This window comes from Zea mays, chromosome 6 (genome assembly GCF_902167145.1).
Source record: "Zea mays cultivar B73 chromosome 6, Zm-B73-REFERENCE-NAM-5.0, whole genome shotgun sequence".
NCBI classification, from domain to species: domain Eukaryota; kingdom Viridiplantae; phylum Streptophyta; class Magnoliopsida; order Poales; family Poaceae; genus Zea; species Zea mays.
This window is the reverse complement of record NC_050101.1, coordinates 134997421-135011350: the sequence shown is the minus strand read 5'-3', so window position 1 is coordinate 135011350 and position 13930 is coordinate 134997421. Positions and strand designations below refer to the sequence as shown.

Sequence of the window (13930 nt, the reverse complement as noted above, 5' to 3'; positions counted from 1 at the left end):
TGTTGAGAGTGTTCATGTTATTTGTACTTCAAATTTCAAGTCAGTTTTAATGTTTAATGTAGTGTTGAGTGACTGTTACCTTATATATGTGCGAGATGTTTTACATTTTTTTGCACGTACATCTATACACGTACACCTATTGTGGATTCATGTTTCTGGAAGCATGGGAAATGGATACTGACAATACCTCAATGGTGTACTTAACACTACAAATTTCACTCAATACCTTTGAAGGCCGAGTTTGGCTTCTTTCGCATTGCTGACGAACTGTCTTGTGGCCTGGTACTTTGGTGGAAGCCCCTTCACCAGATGCTTGCCACTGCTATGACTTTCGTTAGTGCTGACAATAGTTTCATCAGAACTTACTAATTTGTCAGTGTTTGCATTCATCTCTTCTGGACTCTGCCCAGCAGCTTCTTTTTGAAGTGTTGCAGGTGAGAGAGTTCCTCCTCTCAATCCTCTTCTTCTTAACCTCGAGCCTCTTCAGGCTCTGTGCTTCCTTTCGTTTCAGTGAATATACTTGGTAGGAGAAACATTCACTATACATGGTTTTGATTTATTTCATGATTAAGAAAGCATATTTCATGTTATAAACCTCAAATCTATGTTTTTTTGGTTTATTTTTCTACTTTGTTTCATACTTCCTTCAAATGTGGAGATTTACATGGCTTTTTTTATGTTTTGATTTATTTCAAACATATTTGTAACTATGATCAATACTATAAGATCAATGGCACCATCTACACTTAACCAACATAGGTCGGTTGCAGCCCTACATCACGTCCCTACAAAGTTTCCGTAAGTACACAGTTCACTTGTCGCATATATATATATATATATATGCGTGGACAAAAGAATCTAAACTCACTTTTAATGTAGTTTCGTGTTATTTGATGATGTTGAGAGCGATGACTTACCAAAATTTAAGAGTATCGTAGCCAGAATCGTTGTTAAGTTCCCTAGACGTCATGACAGCCAACATTTTATTCTACAAGACATCACTGTAAGTCACTGGGTCAAACATTAAAACATAAATAAATGAAGTCAACGTATTTCTCTTACTCATACGACGTGCATTCTGAAATGACTAGGGGTCAAAAATAGAAGCGATTTCATACCGCGCTAATGTCCAAAGATTTGACACCTTACTCCAACAAGGATCTACATATACATTATATGGAGTGGCGTTCTATGTAAGCTGGGGGCCGTATCTATTTCGGAATTTTGGACATAGGCTAGAATTGACCTTGGCATCTCGGACTGTTGTGGAACCATTCCACTTGCCAATTCAGTTCCCGCCTTATCCAAAACATCTTATGCCATTTCATGAGGTCCTCCAACAACCTCATAAGAGGTTTATAGGTATGTGCCCGTCTTTCTATATGGAGTATACTTATACCGCACTAAACCATAAAAAAATTTAATCCCTCATATATGAATGTCTCAGATGTAATAGGAATTGTCATTCATTTGGCGCCGTTAGAGCACATCGGTGGAAGGCCGTACAGAGAGGCCATACTAATGGATTCCAGGTCATTAATTTATAATACAATCTTTTTTAAACTGCAGACATGTTATATTTTATTCAAACAATACAAGCTTTGTTTATAGGTGGGATATAATCGTCGTGGGTATATGGCCTGAACTGTTGCAAAGAAATGCTCTACGGTGGGTGTTAGCTAGAGAAAACAAGAGCATAATTATCGGAACTATGCTGCGTCGTAACAAGCTACACAGTAAATTATATTATCCTTGAACATCTTTGTTGGAGTAAACGCAATGACCTTCTTTAGTAACTAAGTCTACTACTATAACAATAGGATGCTTGCAAACCTCGGACCATAGCACTGTTGAATTCGATCCAGATCATCACACCACACAACGGTTGCAGAGTGAGTGTTTCTTGCAATAATTTAGAAACTATAATTAAGTAATCATGTTATTACATATCATTTACTAAATTGCAGCAATTCGGCGCTCCATGATCCAAAATCCGAGGAGTGCTTTAATCAACAATTATCTAGAGAGGAGACGCGCTTATCTGGCGACAGTGGTTCCGGATGTGTAGTGTGATAGCTTGTTATCAACTAAAGATGGTCACAATTATTTGTATTTCGCCGTTTATGTATTAAAAACTGGCTCTTTGTTGTGTTGAATTCGATACGTATAATGTTATCGAACCCTCGCAGTCAGAAATAAATTATGTTATCATTCCTTGTAAGATCTCAAAAACAGCAATAAGAATGAGTATGACCAGGCAACTTTCACTATACATGTCATATTTTGACAGATTAAGAACACACGAGACATGTAGGTCTGAAGGAGATGTTGTATTTCCAGTCTTCTAGGTAGCCACAGCTTCATCCTGAGCCATGACAATATCTGCTGGTCTGTCATGTAAAGTTCAGACTATCACAAAATACAATCTGCCAGCCAATTTACACACGGTTGCAGAGTGAGTGTCTCTGACAATGAGCACAGATTGTCTGCTAATTTAAGCTAATTTAAGCTATCTTGGAGAGTGAGTCTTTTAAGCCATTGTCTGCTAATTTAATCTAGGCACAGATTGTGCCAGTAAGCACATAATCAACCAACTTCAGTTTATAGCTAGGACACCAATCATCAATGTGGGGTGACTACTGTAGTTATTCAGTCACCCCAACAACCTACATACTGTAGTATCGCAGTCAGAAAAGCATGCTAACCTTTTCGACAGTAAGATCAGTGATCTCCCCATGAACTATCTTGGAGTGCCTGTAAGTCCTAGCAGGCTTCGTGTGAATGACTGGGTTAAGCTGGTGGAAAAGGTTGATAAAAGGACTTCAAAGTTGTAAAATCAGTGTTCTGACTATAGTTGGTAGAATTACACATATTAATGCTTGCCTATCTAATACTCATATATACCACATGTCCATGTACCTGATGCCAAAAACTGCAATTAAAAAGCTCGATATGAAAAGGAGACGTTTCCTTTAACATGGGGGAGATACATAACGATACTATAAGTAACAATTGTCATTTTGAGTTCTTCAGATTTTATTACAACAACGCATGACAATGCCCGACACATATCTCTATCAACTGTAGCTATGGACCCTTCTTTATATATGACAACTTTTGTTAATAGTCAGTCAAGTGTTAATAGACAACGTAATAGTCAGTCAAGTGTTACTGAATACGATAACACAATAATAAATAGTATACAGTACTCAAAGAATCGCTAAATGTGCGACGAAATTTCAAGAGCAGAAATAAATCCCAGTCAAACTGATTGAGGGCCTCTCTAAACAGGTTTCAAGTTCATGAAATCTGTTCAATCAGACGTTATGAGGCTAAAAATCTTTTGGTCTACCATGTGTTGGGTGTTTCTAGCATGTCACTTGGCTGGTATGAGGCTAAAAATAATTTGTTAGCTCCTATGAATCTGGGCACTGCTTCACCATCTTGTTATGTTCCTATGTTATTTTCTATGTTCCAATCACTGCTCTTAGTTAATTTTGATACTTGCAGTCTGTAGATCTTGTTTCCTGTTGATTCACTTGTAATTAAACTGTTTGGTTCACTAGACTTGTAATTTCCTGTTGATTCGACTGCTCATTTGGTTTAAATCTTTGCTTCTCAGCTACATTTGTTGGTCAATGAGTTCTTTTCTTTCTTTAGTACTCTCCTGGTCCTTTGACAGACTGCACTTCTGAACTACATTTTAGATTGGTCCTGTGGACATGTTTGTTTGAAATGGTCTGTGAACCTTGACGGACTTGAAAATTATTTAAAAAGTCCATTGCCCCTATCAGGTTTTCTTTATGGAGAACAGAGAACAAACACAAACAAATCAGATGGCACATAATGTTGCTCGCACACCATGTGCAGACATCTCAAACACCATTAATACAGGTAAAGCTTAGTACATGCGTGTAGATTAATGAATGCAACGTAGTATGTAATAGAACACTAATATACAAAGTTACATTGTAGGTGATCAAAATGGATCAAACTCGTTACGACCAATTGTTGATGCTAAGGAACGTAAGAGGCAAAGAGATAAGGAAAGATATGCCACGATGTCTGATGAACAGAAAAACGAGAAAAACAAAAAGCGTCGAGAAGCACGTCTACGGAATAAAGAGTTGAATAAGAAGCGTCCTGAAGCAAGTCAACAAAATGATTGCCAAAATATGATGCCCAACGCGCCAAGAGGTGATGAAATTCGTCAACTTTAGAGTAATGTTTCTGTGCATAAACCTACTACTGAAAGTAATGTGTTCATATTTTGTAGGTGGAGACGAAAAAGTAAATGTTGATCCAGATAATGATTCCGACTGGTTGCATATCAATTATACATTACAGTCAAACGACATTGATGCAACGACAGAAGTTCTAACACCAGGTACATGACTGTTCATTAGACTAAACATGCAAAAAAAATATAAAGTTTCATACGGTTTAACGTAGTATGCCTTATTACAGGCAGTGTGCACGAAAATGTTGGCCACACACCTAAGCATACTAGACAGAGGACCACCTACTTTAGCGAGCGGTACAAAAACTTAACTCCCGTCGAGAGGGAGTTTAGGCGTGAACGCCTTAGGTTGTATAATAGAACACCAAGGCGAAAAGAGGCAAAGGTAGACCACAACAGGAGACGTAGAGTTATGCAAGCCGACACTTTGAATCCCACATCCATCGCCATGGAGGACCCAACATATACCCCTGAGTTGGTACACCCTACAACAGATGTAAAGGGATCTGATGGATCCATATTAACTGTCTGCGACTGGGTTATCCCTGAATTCGTCAACGCACCTTTCTTGCCATCTCCAACCCAGACCGAGGATGTCGCTTCGCCCGATATGTCTACCAATACACTAAAGCGTAAACATCATGTTCCTCGTGGGGAAAGACAAGCTATATTAGCTCGTCGAAACCAGCAATTTGAATCAGCCATATCAAGGAAGGTGGGTACTTCGATTGAGGATACTAGCGGTGACGCTGTTGAAGGGGACGATTGGACACAGCGCCATACGCCTATGAAGATCACCAACAATGGTAATTACTATCCAAGTTTATATGGATCTTGCAAGACATCGATAGTATGTAGTCTGACTAAACATGTGCTTACATCATCTTGGATCCATTTAGGTGATGACGATGAGGGTGTCATATTTGAAGACGACGATGATGAGAACGAGGGATACCTATTCGCTGCGCAATGTACTATTTTCGATTATTATTATCCTAGCAAGGCTTATGTAAATATTCATGTCTTACTCATTGTTTTCAAAAAAATATCAGATGAGGATACCGATGAGGATATCGAGATCGATGGTACTCAAGAAGAATCTACTGCCACTTATGTTTCTGACCCGTACGACAAGGTGTACAGCAACATCCCTGAAGAAACACATATGCTCAAGCTTGTTCCCAACTGCGGTTATTGCACCGCGAAGAAGTTTGAGTATGAGCCACCTGGGTTTTGTTGTCGTGGTGGGAAGGTTGAGCTAGCTCCAGTGGAGACCCCTCCCCAACTCAAGAGGTTGTGGGATAGTGCAGACTCTGATGCTAGGCACTTTCGTGATAACATTAGGTTTTTCAATGGCCATTTCTCTTTCACTTCCCTATACTGTTGCCTCGATAGTATGACAACTAATGTAAGGGGTTCTGGTATATACACGTTTCGAGCACAGGGCATGATGTACCACAATATCAAGTCATTTGGTAGGGAAGGTGGGGCAGAGCATAAACACCTTGAGCTTTACTTTTATGATGACGATCCCAGCCTCGAGCATCGGTACCGTAAGTGCCGTGAAGAGCATCAACAGAAAGACAAGGAGGTTATCAAACAGATAGTCGACATACTACGTGGAAACCCGTACTCCGAGCACCTTAGGACCATGGGCCACGTTGACAACCTTGATGACTATCGTATCGCGTTGAACCTTGACCAGACGTTGAACCAGAAGACATATAACACACCTCTCACTTCGGAGGTGGCCGCTGTCTGGATCGAAGGGAGCGAAGGGCGAGGCCAATTCAGCAAGAGTGTTATGCTCCATGGGAAGGACAGTTCAAGCCACTGCATCCGCTCATACCATGGATGCTACGATGCACTATCATATCCATTGTTCTTCCCTAGAGGCGAACTTGGATGGCATTCAAATATCCCAAAGGTTGGAGTATCCATGGACGAAGTGGATGCATACCGCGCGACACATAGGGCAAGTAATGCAAATGATGAAGATGCGGGTTAGTTGTTAATTTGATATTTGAGATATTTGCACATTATTAACTATGCTTTCGACATCACTCACTTTTCAATCCTTGCATATGCAGAAGCTCCTAGCCATTTATGTGTGTCTGTACGTGACTACTACTGCTACAAATTCCAGATTCGTCCCGGGGTATTCAATCCAATACTTCATGGAAAGCGGCTTTTCCAGCAGTTCGCGGTCGACACATACATAAAGATTGAGAGCTCTCGTTTAGATTTCATACGTAAGAACCAAGATCGATTAAGGGCAGACCTATATCAGGGCTTGGTGGATAGCATGCTAGATGGAGATATTAGAGCAGAGAAGATTGGCAAGCGAACTGTGCTGTCGACATCGTTTATTGGCGGTCCTCGTGACATGAGACGTCGGTATATGGATGCTATGGCTCTGGTGCGCAAGTTTGGTAAACCAGACATCTTTCTTACCATGACATGTAACCCAAACTGGGATGAGATAAGGAGGGAGCTTCTCCCTGGGCAAACACCGCAAGATCGTTCGGATCTTGTAGTGCGTGTCTTTCATGCAAAGCTACAGGAGTTAAAGCATAGGCTGACTAAACAGGATATTCTTGGTAAGGTCCGAGCCTACGTCTATGTCGTGGAGTTTCAGAAGCGGGGTTTGCCGCATGCCCATTTTCTACTCATAATGCAGAGGAAGTACAAGCTCACATGCCCTGAGCAGTATGACCTTTTGATCTCAGCTGAGATCCCAAGCAACAAGTACCCTGAACTACGAAAGATGGTTATCAAGCATATGATGCATGGCCCGTGTGGGTCGCTAAACCCTAACTGCCCATGCACTAAGGGTCGTAAATCGTGCAAGAATCATTACCCTCGGAATTTCAGTGACACAACCTTGCAAGGGAAGGATTCGTACCCTGTTTACAGACGTCGTGACGATGGTCGTACCGAAAAGGTTCGAGGGTGCGAATTGGACAATAGATGGGTTGTCCCTTACAACCCATACCTCCTTCGTCTCTTCAACTGTCACATCAATGTTGAGGCATGTGGGAGCATCAAGGCTGTTAAATACCTGTTCAAGTACATATACAAAGGCCATGATCGTGCTTCTGTTGTTATGAGAGATGCGAGCAAGGCAGATGATGATGTAGATGAGATCAAGCAGTACAGAGATGCAAGGTGGGTGACTCCTCCAGAAGCCTTATGGAGGATATACGGCTTTGAGCTTAGTCAGATATCTCCATCTGTGATGCAGTTGCAACTCCATCTTCCAAACATGCACATGGTGTCGTTTCACGAGCGGCAAATGGTCGAGCGAGTCGTCAACCGTCCAGGTGTTGATAGGTCAATGCTCACAGCATATTTTGAGGCGAATAGTCTACACAAGGAGGCTCGTGGCATCCTGTATCGTGACTTCCCTGAATGGTACACTTGGCAGAGTGGTAAGGGAAAAGTATGGCAACAGAGGAAACGAGATACGGGTGGACAAGTCGGTAGAATAGTCTCTGCTCATCCGGCCGAGGGGGAGCGCTACTATCTTCGTGTTCTCCTAAACCATGTGACTGGCGCCACTTCCTATGTGGATCTAAGGACAGTAGATGGTGTCACGCTACCGACTTTTCGTGAGGCAGCAGAGAGAAGGGGACTGCTTGAGTCGGACAACACACTGGATGAGTGTCTCACTGAACGTGCTCTTTTCCAGATGCCATCGGCGCTGCGCCGACTTTTTGCCACAATACTTGTGTACTGTGAGCCAAGCGATGTGGTTGTACTCTGGCAGAAACACCTAGATTCTATGTCCGAGGACTATCAACACAGGAATCCGTGCAAAACTCATGTTGAGCAGATGGTATTGATTGACATTAGGAACATGCTGCAGTCAATGGGAAAGGACATAAAGACATTCCCTCTTCCTCCTATCATGGATGCGTATGACGATGCTATTGGTACTGCTAGGGAGGTTTACGAGGAGGAAATTATCGAACCGGCAGCAGGAGATGTGGCTCTCAAAGACTGTCTTAACAAGGAACAGAGGGCCGCCTATGATAAGATTCTGTCTGCCGTTGACACTGATCAGGGCGGATTATTCTTTGTGGATGGACCTGGTGGCACCGGAAAGACTTACCTATATAGAGTGCTTCTCGCGACGCTACGCAGCCAGGGCAAGATTGCAGTGGCAACAGCTACATCTGGCGTTGCTGCTTCCATAATGCCTGGAGGAAGAACCGCCCATTCACGCTTCAAGATACCTCTCACTATTGACGATGGCGCTGTATGTAGCTTCACGAAGCAGAGTGGAACCGCAGAGTTGCTACGGAAAGCATCTCTCATTATCTGGGACGAGGCTTCTATGACTAAGAGACAAGCCGTGGAGGCACTGGACAATAGCATGCGCGATATAATGGGTCGACCCGGACTGCCATTCGGTGGTAAAACCATTGTCTTCGGTGGGGATTTCAGACAGGTCTTGCCTGTTGTTCGTAAAGGGTCAAGGGCTCAAGTGGTCGCTTCTTCGCTACGAATGTCTTACCTATGGGAGTCCATGTCCCACTTAAAGCTTGTTACCAATATGAGGGCAAAAAACGACCCTTGGTTTGCGGAGTATTTGCTGCGTGTAGGCGGTGGAACTGAGGACACAAATACTGACGGCGACATCCGTCTTCCTGACGAGGTATGTGTGCCTTACAGTGGGAGTGACAACGATCTTGACAACCTAATAGACTTCGTTTTCCCAAATCTCAACAAAAATATGTCTGATTCGACCTACATCACTTCAAGGGCGATACTGTCAACACGGAACGAATGGGTAGATATGATAAATGTTAAGATGATTGATCGTTTTCAAGGGGAGCATATGGTGTACCATAGTTTCGATAGCGCCATGGATGATCCCCATAACTACTACCCACCCGAGTTCCTAAACACACTGACGCCTAATGGGCTGCCACCACATGTTTTGAAGCTCAAGATTGGATGCCCTGTTATATTGCTTCGGAATATAGACCCTGCGAATGGACTTTGCAATGGCACCAGGCTGGTCGTTCGTGGTTTCCAAAGAAATAGCATTGACGCAGAAATTGTACTGGGTCAACACGCTGGAAAACGCATTTTCCTACCGCGTATACCTCTGTGTCCCTCCGATGAAGAGATGTTCCCTTTCCAGTTCAAAAGAAAGCAGTTTCCTGTACGGCTTAGCTTTGCAATGACGGTTAACAAAGCACAGGGTCAGACCATTCCCAATGTTGGTGTATACTTGCCCGAACCAGTGTTCTCTCATGGCCAACTATATGTTGCTCTATCTAGAGCGACTGCCCGATCAAACATAAAGATTCTTGCAATCCCACCCGTTGATGGGAAAAAAACGTCGAGGAAGGGTGTAAGAAAGAACCCCACAGTAGATTGTGGGACATATACTAAGAACATCGTCTACAAGGAGGTCCTAACAAACTAGACCTACGGTAAGTCTGTCAAAACTCAATTGTTTGTTTCAATAAAAATACACCGACACAAGACTAACACTCAAATGTAATTGTGACGTTTTGATGAGATGTTAATGAGCTTTATAAAATAATATTGATTTGTTTGTAACTGTTCTGTTTGATAGGTTGGGGTATTCATGCTTCACTTCTTGAGCTTGGTATATATTGCTTCCAGATGCTACGATCTCCTGTGCTTGGTATGTTGCTTCCAGACACTACCGCAAGCGTAATCTAACCCATTTTAACTAAAATACTCTTGCGTGGACCTGAAGATGATAGCTAGCTGAACACTTTTTACGATAATTTTTAGATTCATCAGTAGAACTGCTCTATGATAAATCTAGATCTAGATTCAGTTTCTAAGCGGTGATAGGTTCATGTTTATGCTTGTGCATTCAAAGGACATATGCTGTTACTCTGAAACTTATGTCTGCCTTCCTGCCCATGTGCCCATCGGAACTGGGACCCTTCTATTGTTCTTGCCTTTTTTATTATCTTTTTACTTGCCCTCTCTGCATGTTTGTTCCTTTTACTACTGCTTCAGTCGTAGTTCAGTTCATCACTCTCCCGCTGTTCACTTTCAGACTTGACACAAGCACGGATCGGAACACTCCAGTGTTTTTGCGCTTGTGCAGCACATATCTTTTTGAGCAAATATGACAGAAGAAAGTTGTATATAGGAATGGTAATGATATAGAACATTGATGTATAAACTAATGTAGCCATATGTGGAACTTACCAAGATTCGTTGGGCATGCCTGGCATACTATAGAACCACAGTTTTCTTATGAAGACTATCACAAGTGATATTTTGAGTTATACTGATGCTTAACCATAAATCTCAGTAAGTCCAGAGCAGCACTGGTATCTGACATGTCTGGCATATACACATGCGCCTGTGTCTAGGATAAATCTCAGTACTTCTGTGTCATTTATTGGTGTCACTCATTTATTGGCGCCTGAGATTGTTGGTGTCACTTATTACTATGTTGGTGTATTGTGTTTCTGTGCCGATTTCAGGATAACTGTCCGGATAGGAACTCCTTGCAACATATCACTGTCCCCGTCCCCATGGAGAGGAGCGAGAGGAGCAGGAGGGCGAGGCAGGACAACAAGTGGCGCTCTCGACGGGGATGAAGTCGGTCATGTACACGCAGGAGTTGCTGGACACGGATGACGCTGACGGCGCCCCAGACTCAGCGGCTCAACTGGATAGACTTCCTAGAGCGGCTGCACGGCAAGCGGATGCTGCTCATGGACAACTCGATGAACTGGAACCAGTTCGAGTCCATGCTCTATGCGAGGCTTTACGGAACAAGGCCAGATGTTCGAGATGCACTAGCATTGTCAGGTTCCATTTTTTTTACATATAATGCTGTAATAGAAGTCATGTCCTTGACCAGCAGAACTATTGAATCAATGATTATGGATTCATGTGATTTTGGCATAATGACGCCACGTGATCTTCATGAAGCTGTGGCCTGTGAGTGTCCCACACTGAAGGTGATCAGAATGGAGCACTGTGAGAGAACTATCTTGTAATGGGTCAACATAGTGTGTCGAGGGCTTAAGGAGCTTAGGCTTGTTGGCTTTCCAAAATCTGTTCAGGCTTATCACATGGAACACATTTTATGTGACATATGTGACATCCTGTACTACAATGGGATCAGAAAGGTTGAGCTGCAATCCTACCATTTTACAGACACGCATGTTTGCACTGTAGCTCGTTCATGCCAGGGAGCTCTGCAGGAACTTATATTGGATGAGTGCCCGAACGTCCTGGGCAACTTTGTGGTGTGCCTCAGAGAGTCTTGGCCCAACCTAACCAAGTTGACCTTGAATCGTATTGGAATCAGTGATGTCCAAATCAGGATCCTTATGCTTGTAGGATTTGACCAACTTGAGGAGTTTAATTTAACGTGGTGCTGGTGCCCCTTGATCACTGACAGGTTACTGGCTATCTTACATGCATCAACATTGCCTAATGTCACCCAGGAGTCTGTTGACTACTACCAGCATCGCTGTGAAGTCGAGTACTAAGCGAGAGCTGAACCTCAAGAAGGAAAATAAACTTGGCTGCGTGCTTCTGTTTGCTTGCAGGTAATATATTGTAGGGCCATCGTAAAGTTAAGATTTCACCTTTGAAGTTTTGTCGCCTTTTGGAACCAAAGCATGTGGTATATAATACTTGACAATGTCGGTCCTGTTGCTTCTTATGTTCATCTTAGATGCTGTGCTGCTTGCTTCTGTTTCCGGAGTGGTGCGGTGCTGGACTGCTTAAATCAGACAATTAGCTGAGGATGGAGCTTAGCTTAGGTCCTAGGCCTGTTGATGAGTTGATCTGACTGAACGTTTCGCGTTACAGCGATGCGGTTGCCTGGTCCGGTCAGTCACTCTCTCCTTCCTTAACGCAGTGGTCGAAGATTATTCTTCTTTAGCGAAAAGCCATAACCTTTTGGCAATTCAGCTTACTCAAATACTCAATTGAAATCAACTACAAAAAATGATCCGTCTTCTCTACCAATCCACCCCATTTTGATTACAAACACATCAACATATGGAGAAAATAGTAAACAACTGCAATTTGCAAATCTCAACAGTGATTACGAATTAAAAGTTCTCTGACCAAACTATAGAGTAACGGCCAATGATACTACATAACTACGAATAGCACGAGTAGCAGTTTTAGTAAGATTTACATGGAGAAGTACATGTGAGTACCCATAGCACGAGTAGCATTTATATACTACAAAATGAAAAATGAAAATGTACGTAGAGCCGCCCACTGGCCTCCTGAGGCCTGAGCACTATTGTGTTGGACGGTAGGCCTAATTTCTGACAGGTAGGCTCGCACACTTCTGAAAATGCTGCTCCCACCGTGCGCTTAAGGCCGAAGAGCCGCCCACTGGCCTCCTGAGGCCTGAGCACTGCTCGACTGAGGCTTGACCACCGCCCATCGCGCCGCCGAGCACCAGCTTCTGAAAATGCTGCTCCCACCGTGCGCTTGAGGCCGAAGAGCCGCCCACTGGCCTCCTGAGGCCTGAGCACTGCTCGACTCAGGCTTGACCACCGCCCATCGCGCTGCCGAGCACCAGCTTGACCAAACAAACTCAATTCACTAAGTAAAAAATGGGACAGGCACGGGTGGGGCCTTACCTTAGAGTCATGAATCCTAGCAGGCGATTTAGTGGTGGTGGTTGCCGGAGGGGCGCTTAAGGATCACCAATAAATGAGTAGGTGAGCATCTTCGCTATCCTCTCATTGAGCGTTTTTCATTCAAATAGATGATGTGTGATCTCTTTTAGTTCAGTTTCTGTTTGTGCTCCCACCTGTCAAGCAACACTATACATGAATTATGGTTATCCACCATACCTGCAACATTGAATGATGAAAAGAACATTGAACAAATAACACATTGCGATCCCTGGACTTCACATTACCTGAATGACAGCAACACCACCAGCAAGCTTCACTATCCTCTCATTGAGCTTTTCCTTTTCGTATTCTTGTTCTGCAGCCTGCAAATTTAGGTTCAGAAAAACAGAGCTTCAGACTTTCACCTGAGCAGTAAAGTCAAGTGAGCAAATAGAACAGGAAAAGGTCAGACCTCAATGAGATTTTTAATCTGTGCAACCCTCTTAGTAACTTCTTCCTGGGTGCTGCCATCACCAACAATTGTTGTCGACTCTTTCGTAAGGACAACCTTTGCAGCTGTTCCAAGAACTGATTTGTCGGCCTTGTCAAGTGACAGCCCAACTTCATCTCTGATTACAGTTGCTGCAGAAACAAAGTATGTTTATGGATAAGGTGCATACATGATCAAAATGAAGCTTTAGAATGGAAGTTTAGCTGACCTCCAGTAAGGATGGCAATATCATCCAAGTACTGAGTCTTGCGCTCTCCAAAACCAGGGGCTTTGATGGCAGCGATCTTCAGTGATCCTCTGAGCTTGCAACGTCCAAATGGAGGTCACTGAAGATCGCTGCCATAACTAAATGATGTGTGACCAAATTATTAGAGCGAAGATATCATGATATAAATAATTCGGTTCAGTTGAAAATGCTGCTCCCACCGTGCGCTTAAGGCCGAAGAGCCGCCCACTGGCCTCAGGGTCCTGAGCACTGCTCGACTGAGGCTTGACCACCGCCCATCGCGCTGCCGAGTACCAGCTTGACCAAACAAACTCAATTCACTAAGTAAACAATGGGACATGCACGGGTGG

General features: G+C 43.2%; 1 protein-coding gene and 1 long non-coding RNA gene across 2 annotated transcripts; one reads left to right on the top strand and one right to left on the bottom strand.

Annotated features, from left to right (window-relative positions):
• Positions 1 to 905: 905 nt before the first annotated feature.
• LOC103631412 (uncharacterized) lies at positions 906 to 2212 on the top strand. Its single transcript, XM_020540204.2, has 5 exons — positions 906 to 1362; positions 1448 to 1532; positions 1612 to 1736; positions 1821 to 1892; positions 1968 to 2212. Exons 1-5 carry the CDS (start codon positions 1317 to 1319, stop codon positions 2066 to 2068), a joined length of 429 nt encoding a protein of 142 aa, XP_020395793.1. The 5' UTR covers positions 906 to 1316; the 3' UTR covers positions 2069 to 2212.
• Positions 2213 to 13022: 10810 nt separating this feature from the next.
• On the bottom strand, positions 13023 to 13655 carry LOC103630040 (uncharacterized). Its single transcript, XR_554785.2, has 4 exons — positions 13563 to 13655; positions 13316 to 13485; positions 13149 to 13226; positions 13023 to 13037 (listed from the first exon to the last, which is right to left on the bottom strand). It is a non-coding gene; the product is annotated as an uncharacterized lncRNA (long non-coding RNA).
• Positions 13656 to 13930: the final 275 nt, after the last annotated feature.